The following is a 14180-nucleotide window of genomic DNA, read 5'->3' as shown; positions in this document are numbered from 1 at the left end:
TTCTCAAGCTTAAAAATCTAGTGTGGACACCCCATGACTTCCTTGTACGGCCTATTACATTATACACATCCAGTGTTTGAATGTAATGAACTATTGTATAATGTTATATCAATGGTTGTTTGATTTGGATCTTTGTAAATAATGTAAATAGTACTTAATAAAGATGTTGACGATGCCAATACATCTTCTAGGTAGAAGACATCAAAATTTAATGCTAAGGTATTAAAATTTAATAAATTAGAAACTCTTTAGCCTATTGCTGGAAAGATAAGATATTATAACTTAGCCTATGGCTCCGGTGATACCTCTGCTTTGAGGTGCGGACTGGATATTCCATTTTTATGCTATGATGCCAGTTTAAAAACGAAACAAAGCTTACCTCGCTACAAACAAAATTTCTTGGTATTTAATTTTCTAAATCAGTGTAAAAATGTAAAGTTGAGGTGATGTTTGCTTTATAAATAGCTCCTAACAGGTGTTAAATCGGTTCCAACGATCTTGATATTTTTAGCATGCATTTAATATTTTACAAAGATTCTGTGTTTGACTATAAGGTGTTTCTCCCACTTTCCTAGCGTGCCTTCGTAGTGTAAGGGTCAGAACACTGAGCCCGTATTTCAGAGATCCGTGGTTCGATTCCCAGCGAAGACGTTTGCTAATTTTTCAATCTCTCTTGTTCCAAAAAATGCTAATGTCTCTACAGTGGCGCCCGAATTAAAAGGGTGTTGGATGATGATTCTCCTCACCTAGGATTTGGCAACTGGGTCCCCTAAAAACCCTAGTCACCCTTTAAAAGGGTATTTCTCCCGCCTTCTTAACGTGGCTTCGGGTGTAGTAGTTCTGCACGCTGGGCCGGTATCCAGAAGACCGCGGTTCGATTCCCGGCGAAGGCGGTTGCTAATATTTCATCTCTCGGGCTTCCAAAAAATCCTAATGTCTCTGCAAGGTAATTAATTTTGTTAATTAATTTAAATTTTTAATCTTTTTTTACTCTTGTATTACTCTTGTTTTTACTCTTGTATCTTACATATGTGTCTCTCTTCATATTTATCTTAATATCAATGCATCCTTATGTTCGTATCTGTTAGTATTTGTTTGTTTTTGTCTGTACATGTATCTATTCTTGTATTTGTTTTGTATAATTTTATGTATCTGTGTTATTCCAACGGCCATGCACACCCACAAAGTTATTGTCACGTAACTATTGTCAAACAATAACCTCAGCTCCTGTTTGGCCATGTATTGATCTTTAGATCTGTATCATAAACACCCGAGGCAGCCTCACGGGCCCCAGGGATTTGTTATTCCTAGATAGGGGAGAGCGTGGGACACACGCCTGTTTACCTATGTTAAACACTAGGCGTCCCCGTCCTCCGTCACCTGTCTACAAGGTAATGTGCACGTGCTGAAGCATTTCACACTTAGAGTTCCTCGGACCCTTCGAATCCCCGTTATTTCGAGAAATCGTTAGGAAACTCTAGATGTTTCGAGGGAAATCACGATGAATAGGCTTATATTACACATATGTAAAGATAATTATGTGTAATATACACGCAGGATTTTTATGAGACATATGAACATTACTTCAAGGATTTCAGAAAAGTAAAAGGCTTGAGAGACTCTGAAGTACTGCATAGAATGAGAACTTATACGTAACTACACATAACAGGATTTACCCTTAAAGCATCAAAATAAAATAATAAGCTAAAAGTGGGCTATCCTTCTGTACTATAAGAAATATGTGTATCTTGACACAATTTAAACTTTAAAACTTCTTTTGGAAAATAATATAAAAGAAAGATATTACTACAGACTAACATATTCTGCGCAATATTTTACTAGTTCATGGAAATCTTTGATCCAATACTAAGGAAGATGGTGTGGTGTATTGAGAATACGGCAAACCACACTAGGGCTATCTGCCTAAGGGGAGGGATGCCTTTCGTGGAGGACTTTCTAAGGGAAACTGGCTCGTATACACGTTACACATGGGGAAAACCACGAAAACGCCCATGCAGCCAGCCCGTTCGCGGGATTCGAACCTCGGACCGAACTACCAGTGTTCAGCGATTTTACCGCTCGGCCGCTGGTGGGCACTAAGGAAGAAGAACATTAAATACAGTCAAATAATACAAGCTTAAAAGCATGTGCTCAAAATACTGTCACAACAATATTATAGTCTTTGCTAAGAACTTACTAGTGGTCAGGAATCCGACCACGAATGATCACCAGTTCTTGTTTAAAAAATGAAGTCTCGACTTTTGCTCCCCATTCTTACTTCCCCATCATAATTTTATTTTTGCATGACATTTTTCTAGGTGAAGTATTTCAAATGCTGTCAATAGAAAAGGTTTTAATAACAGTCCTTGCGTATTTGTTTGTTATTGGGATAAGTAAGGATATTGCCTGTACCTGAATAATGATGTTTTCATCTATGTAAAGTAATATAGTTTAAATTACAAATTCGGAGTATCATATTTTTGATTTCTGCGAATGTCGTATATTTCGAACGCAACCATCACTCTCGCTTCTCTATTTCCTCTCTCATGCGTTTATCAGATTCTTTCGACATTCTCATTTTTCTGATTCCCCATGAGAAAGTGATACAGGAAAGAGGATATCCAGCATGTCTCATCCTTTTCTACCAATAAGCCAGCTTCATGGACGTCGACGGCACTTCTCGTTCATATCATCGGCATTCAATTTATAGATTTTGATTCCTGGAAGTGTAAAATTTTTTCAAGCAAAGGAGGAATCATACGCTTGCTTTATCAATTCTCTTCCCCTGCAATACATAACTACAGTATGCACATAAAACAATTTAAATGTTTTCACCTTTAGACACACAGGAACACCAATAAAAATTCGTTCTTAAACCTTTCGAAGCAAAAATTCGGGATTTTGGAATTCGAATCTTCGATATATGTTAATCACTTACACCATAACAGCACATAGGTGTAATGCAATAACTCCTTATATTCTCACTTACTTAAATATGACTGGGAAGAGGCACGAGAACCTGTCGACCAAATACAAGTGGCGAAAAATGATCGTCCACCAGATTAGTTGAGATGCCGTTTTAGAGACTATTAAATGCTTTTTGGACCAAGAAATATAACAAATAACCGGATTGACATCAAAGATCTTTCATTTGTTATCAGAAAGTTCTAACTGTTTACATGACGAGCGCATACGAAGATGTATGCGATAACGATTTATATTATACCCAAATTAAACCGGCCATTGAGAAGAAGCACAATACACATTCAATCCCAGAGTCATTAGCTGATTCAACCAAACTCCAATGGTGACGAAATTTCGTTCACTGTGTTGTTTTTGGGACGCCAGTATAAATCAGTTAGATTTTAGGTTAGAAATATGAAAAATAAACTGTTTCCTTTCCAAGATTCGAACCAAGGTTCTACCATTCCAAAAGATTTTTAATTGTTTTCCTAAATATAGTATTAAAGTTCTTGCGTAAAACTTTCTAGTTTTCTTCAAGAAACTTCATAATTGAAAATACATGCGTAAGCAATGGAAGTAATAATGCATACTTTTGAGGCAATTAGGGTATTCCATCTTAAGAGATTCAAAATCTTAAATAATTTATAAGAGAATTGTAATGAAAACTGTTATGAAAATTATTCCACAAAAGTAAATCGTTTTAGGCTAACGAATGAGATGCTATCAAGAACGCGAAACGAGATGCTTTCAAGAACCTATCCGGTAAAATTTTATTACAGAATTCCAAATAAAATGACAGATAGAGTGAGGAAAGGGTGATTTGAAATACCCCCATAAAGATGTTTTTCACAACAATTTTTATCCATTGTACCTTTCTTTTATTGTCTTTAAATAACGCAGTAGTTCTTAAGGTTTTACACCGAGGATCAATGTAATACAAAAAGTAAGTATTTTGTTCTCGAAAGAAAACATTCCTTAATTCCTCTTTCACAGAGCATGAAATTGGAGGATAATCCACAATAACCTCTCACAAAGTCCTAGGTAAAAAAATAATTCTGCAAGAAAAAAAGAATTTTATTTTTGCGTTTTTTTCACTTGTACGTTCATAAGATCCCACTGTCTCAGCTTCCTCTGTCGCTGTTTACTCAAAATAAAGGATCGAACGATAATGCAGAATTCGTCTTTCAAGCTCGACAATATCGTTGTGAGTTTTAATGAAAATTCCAGTGGAAGGGAAGTCGTTTTCATTTCTGTCTCCATCAATGCAAAAACGAATAGAACTAGAAGGTGTTTAAAGAGTATTAAAATTTTTCAAAACGGGAGACGGGGAAATATACAGATTTTTTGAAATGCATTATTGTCTTACATTCTTCCCTGTTCAAACAGCGGCCAGGGAGAGAAAATCCAAGTAGTGACAACTTATTACCGATCACGTACTGTTTCGAATGTCACACTGGAGAAATTTTTTTGTCTTTGAACATGGACACAGGAAATATTTTTGCCTTTGCTATGGAACTGCCAGCTGAATTCAAATCATCAGGGATCTGATAATTGTTAGCAGCATGTGGTGAGTGCTGACTACAGTAGACTCCCGATTATCCGCGCCTGCCGCACAAAGTTTTTTTTTAAGAGGAAAGCACAAAGCTTTTAAGAGGAAAGCACAAAGCTTCTTTTAAGCACAAAGTTTTTCTTTTCTTTCTTTCTTTTTCTCTAAGCGTAAAGCAAAGAAAATAAAAATGTTCACAAAACTGAGCGAAACGTTAAATTTGCTAACATCGTCCTTATTTATGGCAAAAATATCCCAGGCTCTTCTCGGAACCTTCCGCTCTGATGATTTCTTACTCACCCTTGCAGTGCCCGCTCCACCGCCCTCTCTCGTCTTAATCTTACTGACACGTTCACTTCTTCCCACTCGCCATTGTTAGTTTAAGCCTGATAGTGTTTGGGAACTGGTCGGAGTTAATTTCTTATCTTTATTGTGTTCAGAGCGCTTGTGCTTTTTTGTTTTGTGTTTTTCGTTACCGATTAATGTCAGGAAAACGAAGGAAGGTTGTGTTGACGATTGCGCAAAAACTAGAATTAATTTTGAAAGTAGCAAATGGCGCTACAAGACAACAGATGGAATTGGATTACGGAATCGCGGAAACAACAGTGCGTGACATTCTAAAGCAAAAAGACAAACTGGTGAACTTTGCATCAATGTCGGACAGTGCTTCCGCAATGAAAACGCGAAAACCTATGAACGATTCTACCTTGATGAGCTAGACACGGCATTGACAGAGTGGTTAGCTCAAGTTCGAAAAGAGGGTACTCCTGTAAATGGTTCTATCATTGCGGCGAAGGCAAAAAACTTTTTTGAGTTGTTAGGCCTGAAAGGAAATTTTGATGCGCCTTCTGGCTGGTTGACTCGTTTTAAGCAGCGACGTGGAATTCGAGAAATTGGACTTCATGGGGAGAAACTTAGTGGTGACCAACGATTTCCACCATGAATTTGAAGAATTTGTTTTAAAAGAGCTATCTTTTGAACAAATTTACAATGCCAACGAATCGGGACTTTGGTGGAAATGTCTTCTCACTCGCACTTTAGCATTTGAAAGTGAAAGTAAAGCGGCGGGTCATAAAAGCAGCAAGGAAAGGATCACTATCATGTCTTTCAGTAACGCTACCGGTGGACATAAACTTAGACTTGTTGTCATTGGAAAGTAAAAAAAAACCGAGATCTTTCAAAGGCACAAGAATAGAAAATTTTCCCGTTGATTACTTTAACCAAAACAAGGATGGATGAACCGAAACGTTTTTTAACAATTGTTCGAAAAATCTTTGTTCTTCAAATGCGTAAACATCTTAAACCGAAAAACCTGCCTGAAAAAGCTGTATTATTGATCGACAACGCACCTTCTCACGCAGCAACAAGCGTGCTAAAGTCTTCTGATGGACAAATTTTGCAAAGTTTCTCCTCCCTACTGCTCTAATCCAACCCATGGACCAAGGAGTCATTGCAACAATGAAGAGAACATACCGAACCAAGCTGCTAATTGAAGAAGGTTATGATCTGAAAGAGTTTTGAAAACACCACACAATCTTGGACAGCATCTACGATATTGCATCTGCATGGGACTCAGTGAAACCGTCAACCCACATAAAATCATGGAGAAAACTCATGCCTAATGTTGAAGCCAACAAAAACCTAACCCCTTTGAGTTGTGAAGAAGAGAATGAAGATGTAGACACGCCCACGGCAACTCTTGTAGATATGGTGAAAAGAGTTCCGGGTGGTGAGAACGTCGATGCTGAAAACATTAACGAGTGGTTGGAGTGTGACATCAACGAACCTGGCTTCGAACGCTTGATAGATGACGAAATTGTGGAGAAAGCAAGGGGAGAGACCGAGAATGAAGAACAGCAAAGTGAAGGCGAAGAAGAGCCCACTGTGCATATGCGGAAGATTCACGATGTGGCTTTGCAATAAGTCGACGGACTGCTGAGCTATTTGGAAGAACAAGACGACGCGGAGTTGGCCAAGAAACTTATGTTACTAAAAATGCAATCTCGGATCAAGAGAAAATGCTTCCAAAGCCAAGAAGCAAACACAAATGACTGATTTCTTCAAAAAGGTGTAGTTTTACAATTATTCTTTTGTAATTACAGTATTACAGTATTAAATAATATACATTAAAGTATAATACATTACACTGTAAATTATATTATAATTAAAGTATAATACATTACAGTATTAAAACAGTACATATATATTAATTTTTCTGTGTATCCTTGACGCCTCTCGTAAGTACAAAGCACTTTTCTGTTTTCATTAACAAAATGCACTTCAGGTTAGTTTTGAGTAATATACTAAAATACTAAGCTTTAGTTAAAAATTTCCTGCTGTTTATTTTACGTTTTATTGTACATAAAACGATTTTTCAAAGTTGGAATGATTGTTTTCTCTTTTGCTATACCCGTTTTTAGCTTTTTTCGGATTATCCGCGATTTTTGTTATCCGCGGCGGCCGTGCCACCCAATTCCGCGGATAATCGGGGGTGTACTGTACTTATAGCACGATTGCGCGCACATAAGATTGTCTCATATCATACACCGTTTAAAAGATGCTTGAGAAAAGGCATGAGATATAGTTGATCAAATCCAAGCGTTGATCAATTACCGTCCGCCATGTTACATTTCGGTTGTTACTGTATTGCGTTTTCCAGAGGGAACTCGAATCAATGCTAATGTTTCTCGATAAATCATTTTTGACTACATTTTCTGCTGTCATGAGTTTCCGCTTATCAAAATTCGAGTGCAATTTAGTGGATTTAATCGATTTTTTTATTACAGTTACTGAGCCAGGGAACAACATTATACAAATAAACTGATAACGCAATCCTTAAATACCTTCAACTCGATGCCAGCTATAAATACTGAACGAAGATAAACCTCAGTACAGAGCCATTGTAGGATACCTCGGCTTATTTTGTACCTTTCAGACAAAAAAATAATATTGCATTTAACACGAGTAATTCTGTAACATTCTCGTAACAACCATTTCTGAAAGAGATCAATATTTCTGGAAAGATAAATAAATACTGGCACTGAGACACAGAGACCTGGAACACAGGAAATCGAAACAATATGTGACAGAAGAACCAAAATCATTTGGAAAGCAAACCACAAAAGACCAAATCTATCTGGAAAATTCACGGAAAATGTTCATTGCCTAGATATTACGTTATTGTTCGAAATACGTCTTAAAACAAGAAGAATGACAATAGTATGATTATTAGGTTTATTGCTTTGTACGTCGTTAATACTATGTACAAGATGAGTGATCAATGATACTGTGTTCACTTCTGAAGCCATGTTGATGGATTGGGAAAAAAACTTTCACTACACAAACTCAATTTATTTCTCTGTAATTTTTTGGAATGCTGCTCAGTGTTATGGGTCTGTTATTTAAATTTATTCAACTACGGTACATCAGGGTTATTTGCCTAGAAGAACAAACACCCTAGCACATAATAGTTATTTAAATAGAATGAGGGACGTATTTGTGGAGGACTGTCTACGGGAACTAGATCTTATTCTCATTATTTACTGGGGAAAACACGTAGCCCTCATGAAGGTAAGCCCGTTCGTTGGCATGTTAACCCGAATCGACCTCCTGTCGCCACCACCACCTATCAGTGTTCTGCTGTATTGTCCGTAGCCTCTGGTTAGCGCTAAGAACCTGCACTTGACTACAGAAAAGCAGAATCTTTATAAATAGGATGGCGTTTTTCAATTTCAAGGCTCCAAGAAAAATCAGAGATTTAATAAGTTTTTGTTGGCTCACACGAATCATATTAATTATTTATCATTTGGTCATTAAGTTATCAGGGAATTTAGAGGAATCAATATTGAAGGCATACTACAGTTTTACAGTTTTCGAGAGAATCTGTAGGATTAAAAGTTTGTTACCATGGTAATGCACAAACTGGCACACTCGCGGATAATTTAGTCATCCTTGATGAACTGATTATTACTTCTGCACAGTTAATTCCCAGATACATTTAATGCACTCGTCGCGAATACCTTCCTAACCCATAACCGCCTCTGAAACTGGTCAACATTACTAAGAACATAAATAAGCATAAGTATTGAATTTGATCTCGCCAGTATCGGAAATGTGTAACACAACGTAAACCAAAATTCTGCAGCAGAGGCACATAAGCAATGATGTCTGTAGGGTTTTATTTTAATTTCTTAATAGTTACTCTTATTTTGGAAAAAGCCTTTCCTTTACTTTCTTGTTTCTCACCCATGATTCCCTATCAAAATGAGTTTTCAGGATTACGTTTTATATAAATGAGGTAGAAACAAGTATTTAATTGAAGTCTCGGTCACTTCACTAGAAGACCCTAGCAGAGCGTTAGCAGAACGTGCTCTTTTACGGCCACGTTTTTATTAAAAGTCTAATCTTACTGCGATTCGGCTGTATTGTTACATGCCTGCTAGAATTCACTGGTAATCTTCATTAACGGCCAGTTCTGTTAGTTATATCTGTGCAGTTACAGCTGGTTCAATTTCAGTATTAGATTAGCTTCTTATTTTCTATCTTAAGTTAAAGCCCAAGTGAAGGCGTATTCTAAGCCTAAAAAAAGGCCACATGTCAATTATTTTGAGTTGAAATAAAGGGTAAATTTAACCCTTCTTTGGACTGTTTCCTGAACAGAACTCTGCGATAAGTCGCTACACAGTTCTTTGATATTTTAGCTCTCGAGGACTATAAAATTAGCTAGGACATTATAATTCAAAAACATAAATATTGTTTATTTTTTTCCTAACACCAGTTTCTTCTGCAGATTTGGAGTGAATAATGAAAACAGCACTTCTTGATGAAGTATCGAAACACACTTTATTGGCCAGTATTTTCAGGACAGCTCCAAATTCACGTTTATACAGTTGTCGAAGATCTGCACGCTGAAACTCAGCGACACAGCCTTCAGGTTATGAGGCTATAACGGTTTAGACAGCTTCACTGCAAAGCACCAGAGTACAGCTCCCGACTCTGCTCGGTCGTTCTCAGAACTTCACGCAGTCTCGAGACTCTCCACGCTAAAACTCGCCATGCACTCGACGACACACAGAGCACAGCTCCCGACTCTTCGGTTCAGTTTTGTCCGGAGCTCAACACGCTCGATATACTTAGAGATTTTTTCGATGCACCCGACGACCAACTCGGCACTCGCTGCCCGGCTGTCAACTCGATCGACTCCGCACGAACTGACTCGTTAGACGAGACACCAACTATCTCGGACTCTGACTTTCCGCGTACCAGCAGGGTTTATATAGTTTTTGGCTTGTGTTCCAGAACATTCTGGGCTAAACCGGTAACAATTCGTTTCAGAAGGTTCTCCCTCCGTCCACGGCATATCGTCAATTTTGTCGCCAAATGGGCGATTTCTCGCCAAATGTGGCACCCCTGCCTTCCATTTTTTGGCAACCCCAAACCTGCTTTGCAGGGAAGCCATCTTACCGCGCCTGTACACTTCTTAACAATATTTTAAAATTATAATAATGACTTAAGCGTTAATAATACTTTGTAAGGTTATTTTCTCTCTCCTCTCTGCATGCCCTCGTAGTGTAACGGCTAGCACACTCGGCGTGTATTCGAGAGGTCTAGGTTCGAGTCCCGGCGAAAGTATTCCACATTTTTTACATCTCTAACTTCAAAATAACCTAATGACTCCCCAGTGCCGCCTGAACTGAAAGGTGATATATGATGATTCTTCAGCACTAGGATTTGGCGATTGGGTACCTTAATCCCCAGTTGGCCTTTAAAAAGGGGGAGTATATAAGGTAACAGTAGTGGGGGCAGCCCGACCCACCTAACCAAGTTGGTCTCATGGTCATAACAGGCCCCGCCCGGTGTATATAAGGTATTTTCTCCCTCCTTTCTGCATGCCTTCGTGGTGTAACGGTAGCACACTTGGCGCGTATTCAAGGGGAATCCACGTTTGAGACCCGGTGAGGGCATCGCTCAATTTTCATGTCTCCTTATTAAAAAAAACCCAATTACTCTACAAGTCTTCTGAACTATTGTTTTTAAACACGCGATTTATTGTAAGAAATACATTGTTACAATTGAGAAACAAATTAAAAATCTTATGCCGCTTGCAATGGGAAAACTTGCAAAACTAGAATGTGAAACTCGCAGAATGTATTGTCACCAATACAACTTGCTTTTCATGTATAACAATAGGTAGAAAACGTTTTGGCAATTAATTGCCTATAATTGATCATATTTGCTAACAAAAGAAATGTTTAACAATTTTAGATGGACATAACGAACACAGGAGGGAATAAACACACAAATGTAATGAAGTTTCGTTGCAATATAACTTTTACACAAAATATACATGCATGTCAAAAAACAAAACATGTAAACTTGCATATCAAAAAAGTATTGACAATATCATACAGCAAATGTGGGAACAAAATGTAATACTTTGTATTCATACCATCTGGCATTTATAACAGCTTGTAATGTATTTCTCACACAGAAAAACATAGTTGTGCTGTCATAATACCATCAATAAAACTCAGGCTACCAACTCCGTCTGCTGCCATACAGCCCCAAACGCTCCCTCTGCCATGTTTCATATAGTCGGTGTTAAATGGGTTTTTTCCAGCTCGGTGTTTGGCTTTTTTCCACATATATTGTCGTCTATCACTTCTGAAAATGTTAAACTTCGATTCTTCGGAAATAACTGTGTCCCAAACTCGTCTGATAAATTAACATGAGATTTTGCAAAATCAATCCTCTTTCTCCAGTTTATTTCTGAAATGAAAGGTTTCTTTCTTGCTGCCCTTTCATAATACCTCCCTTCAGGTATAACATTCCGTAGAGTCTGTACACTGAAAGTTTTATGCGAAGTATTAGCAGCACATTCGGCTACCTGGAATGCACCTTATTTTAGAGTTTTTCCTAATCTCTTTGATAATGCCCTTTTCCCTTGCTGGAAATATTCGAGGCTGTCCACTTGGAATGTTATTTTCCATTTACCCTGTCTCGTTGAATATTTTTATAACACTTCGAACAGTAAATCAACTTATATTCACTTGTACTCCTATAGCACGATAAGTTAAACTCTCATTTCTGAGTTGAATAATCATGTTTTCAACCTTAACATCCAACTCCTTCGACTTCGAAACCTTCCTTTTTATCATAATATTAGTCAAATAATGTTTTAAAAGTTTTGAAGTAGCACTGCAGAATTTATTAATTAACAGGCATAGAAACCTGTGAGAAACTAACACGGTTTCTTATCAGTCTAAACACGTGACCTCAGCATAACAAAACTTGCATAGCAGTTAGAACTTTGCCAATACTTTTTTGACATGCAAATCTACGTTTTCGCTGAATGTTGTGTTAAAGGCATATTAAAATGAAAGTTTCTTTAGATTTGTGTGTTTATTACTTCCTGTGTTCGTTACTTCCAGCTAAAGTTGTCAAGCATTTCTTTTGCTAGCTAATATGATCAATTATAGGCAATTGCTAATATTTTTTATCCACTGTAAATACAGTGAACCAATCGCGGGGTCCACCTCTGAAAGTGACCAACACTTTTGAAAGCATAATAAACGTCGGAATTGAAAATCAGCTTTCTAAGACAGCTCCCTCCATGAAAGGCCAAAATCATCTATAATCGTGGGTGGGATTCTTAGAAAAAGTTCATTGTATTATAAGATTTAATACAGTAAATAAAATCCTGAAATATTAATTTCGAACAGAGTATCAAAGGCGATCCAAAGTGAAAGAAATTCATACTCATATTTGCGAAACCTGAATTAGATTAGTGCAAAACTCTCAGTTCTGAAAATGTATGCAAGTGGTTAATACACATAGAGATCGAGAATCATCTAACAGCATATTAAAGAGCTTCAGGGAGTTAAAATGAAGATTTGTGCCGCTTAGAAATGGGTTATTTGCTGAAGCATTTTCTCCATATAGCAATAAAGAGGCCCCGAAAACGGAAAGACTTTGGATAAAATTAAAAAATAAATCTTCTTCCTCGGTGGGAAACTCACATCTATTGAAAAATTTTCTTGTTCTTCCTTCCTTTCTCAGCGTGGGTTGTTGCCATCATTTTCCGATAGCGTGCAAAACTTTTAAGCTCAGGCAAGAATTTTGTTTTATTTTTATTTTTACCATGTTCTATCCAATGCACCGAAGTTTTAACGTTAAAAATATAGATGCTTTTGGGAAGTTTTAGAATTTGCTCAGAGTTTTCTAAATAAATAATAACTGATTCATAATGATGTCTTTTAATGCGGTTACGAACAAGCGAAGTTTTATCAGCGAATGATGAACGAAATATAAATTTTATATTCATTGATTTCCACTTTTATTTTAGAGAATTGATTTTTATTTAGTTATTTTCTTATGATAGGACGATGCACACTGGAAGATTAAACATTGTATAGCGAGAAGCAAATCATTACAACCAAATGTTTTACGCCAATTTGAACTCAGTAGTATTGTTATTGTAGGAAATTGTAAATATTGTTATTTAATGCTTTTGTAAATACTCTTATTTAATGCCATTTATAATTTAGTTCCATGTTTTCTAACGGTGTTTTATTTTTCGTTATTACAGAGTAATTCTTTTGCATAGAATACTGATATAGTTTAGTTCCGTATTTTTTAATGCCTTTTATTTTTTCGTTATTACAGAGTATTCTCTTTGTAGAGAATACTGATTTCATTTATCTAACTAAATGAATTTATTTATTTTCCTAACTAAACAACTTAGGAATAAGGTTAAATCGTTAACAACATTTCTGTTAATTATAATACGGGTTATCGCTCTTCTTGTGCTTTTAACTGCTTTCGATTTAGCCATAATCCCGAGTGAACGCCGTTCCCGGTAGTATCCTGGTAAATCAAGAGTTGAATATAGTAACTATAATAGTACATTTTGAATAGAATAACTACAGTGATAGTGTGTGTGTGGCGGGTCAGTTGATTTCGACTTGACACGTCGAAAAATAAGTTGTCTTTCATGCTGGACTTCTTCTGTAATCTTTTTTACTTACAAAAAAGATATTGTGAGAATTGAAAACACGGTATGTTATAATCTTCTGCTTAGTTCTGTATATTTTAATCTATTATTTTCCCTTTTTCTAATTTTGGAGATATCATTCGTAGATTAGAATTTATTTAAAAGTTATTTAACTTACTTTGCCATCTCACTCAGTTGCAGTTTTCCATCTTTATTGCTGTCAAATATCTGGAGCTAAAGAAAAAAGGGAAAAAAATCAGTTTTAGATAATTAAACATAAAGTGTTAATAAGGGTTTTCTCAAGAGGGAGAAACCTAGTTCCCACTTAATGAGCAAATTCATGAAAGCAAATTACTTATTATTTACACTGTTGTTTAACTCCTTTCTTATGTAAGTGATTAGAATATAAAGCATTTTATAGGATAATTAATTAGGTGGAAATTTACAGAATCGTATGACTCATTGTAGTTATAAAAGATACTTACATATTTTCCCGTCGACCGAGAAATTCTCTCCAAGCGAAGTGATTATTGATAAGCATGACGTAAAAACACATTCATAACATCTGCGCTTTCGTATAAGATAACACCGACTGAGTCTTGAGAAGCCACGTTTTGTTTTTACGAACAAGGATATAAATTAACTGTTATTGCTGTTTACTTTTCCTGCAGTTTGAAA

At 36.6% G+C, this 14180-nt stretch overlaps 1 protein-coding gene across 2 annotated transcripts in view; it reads right to left on the bottom strand.

Moving 5' to 3' along the window:
* Positions 1-14180, bottom strand: part of Cbp53E (Calbindin 53E) — a 479040-nt gene that overhangs the window by 64784 nt on the left and 400076 nt on the right. For both annotated transcript variants that reach the window (XM_085814625.1, XM_085814624.1), the window contains exon 7: positions 13681-13736. In XM_085814625.1, coding sequence (XP_085670751.1) covers positions 13681-13736 — 56 coding nt within the window. The remainder of the gene's footprint in view (positions 1-13680; positions 13737-14180) is intronic.

The sequence above is a fragment of the Stegodyphus dumicola genome, chromosome 4, assembly GCF_044657685.1.
Source record: "Stegodyphus dumicola isolate Sdum_Otavi_A_Nest chromosome 4, ASM4465768v1".
Lineage (NCBI taxonomy): Eukaryota > Metazoa > Arthropoda > Arachnida > Araneae > Eresidae > Stegodyphus > Stegodyphus dumicola.
This window is presented reverse-complemented; position numbering and strand designations above follow the sequence as displayed.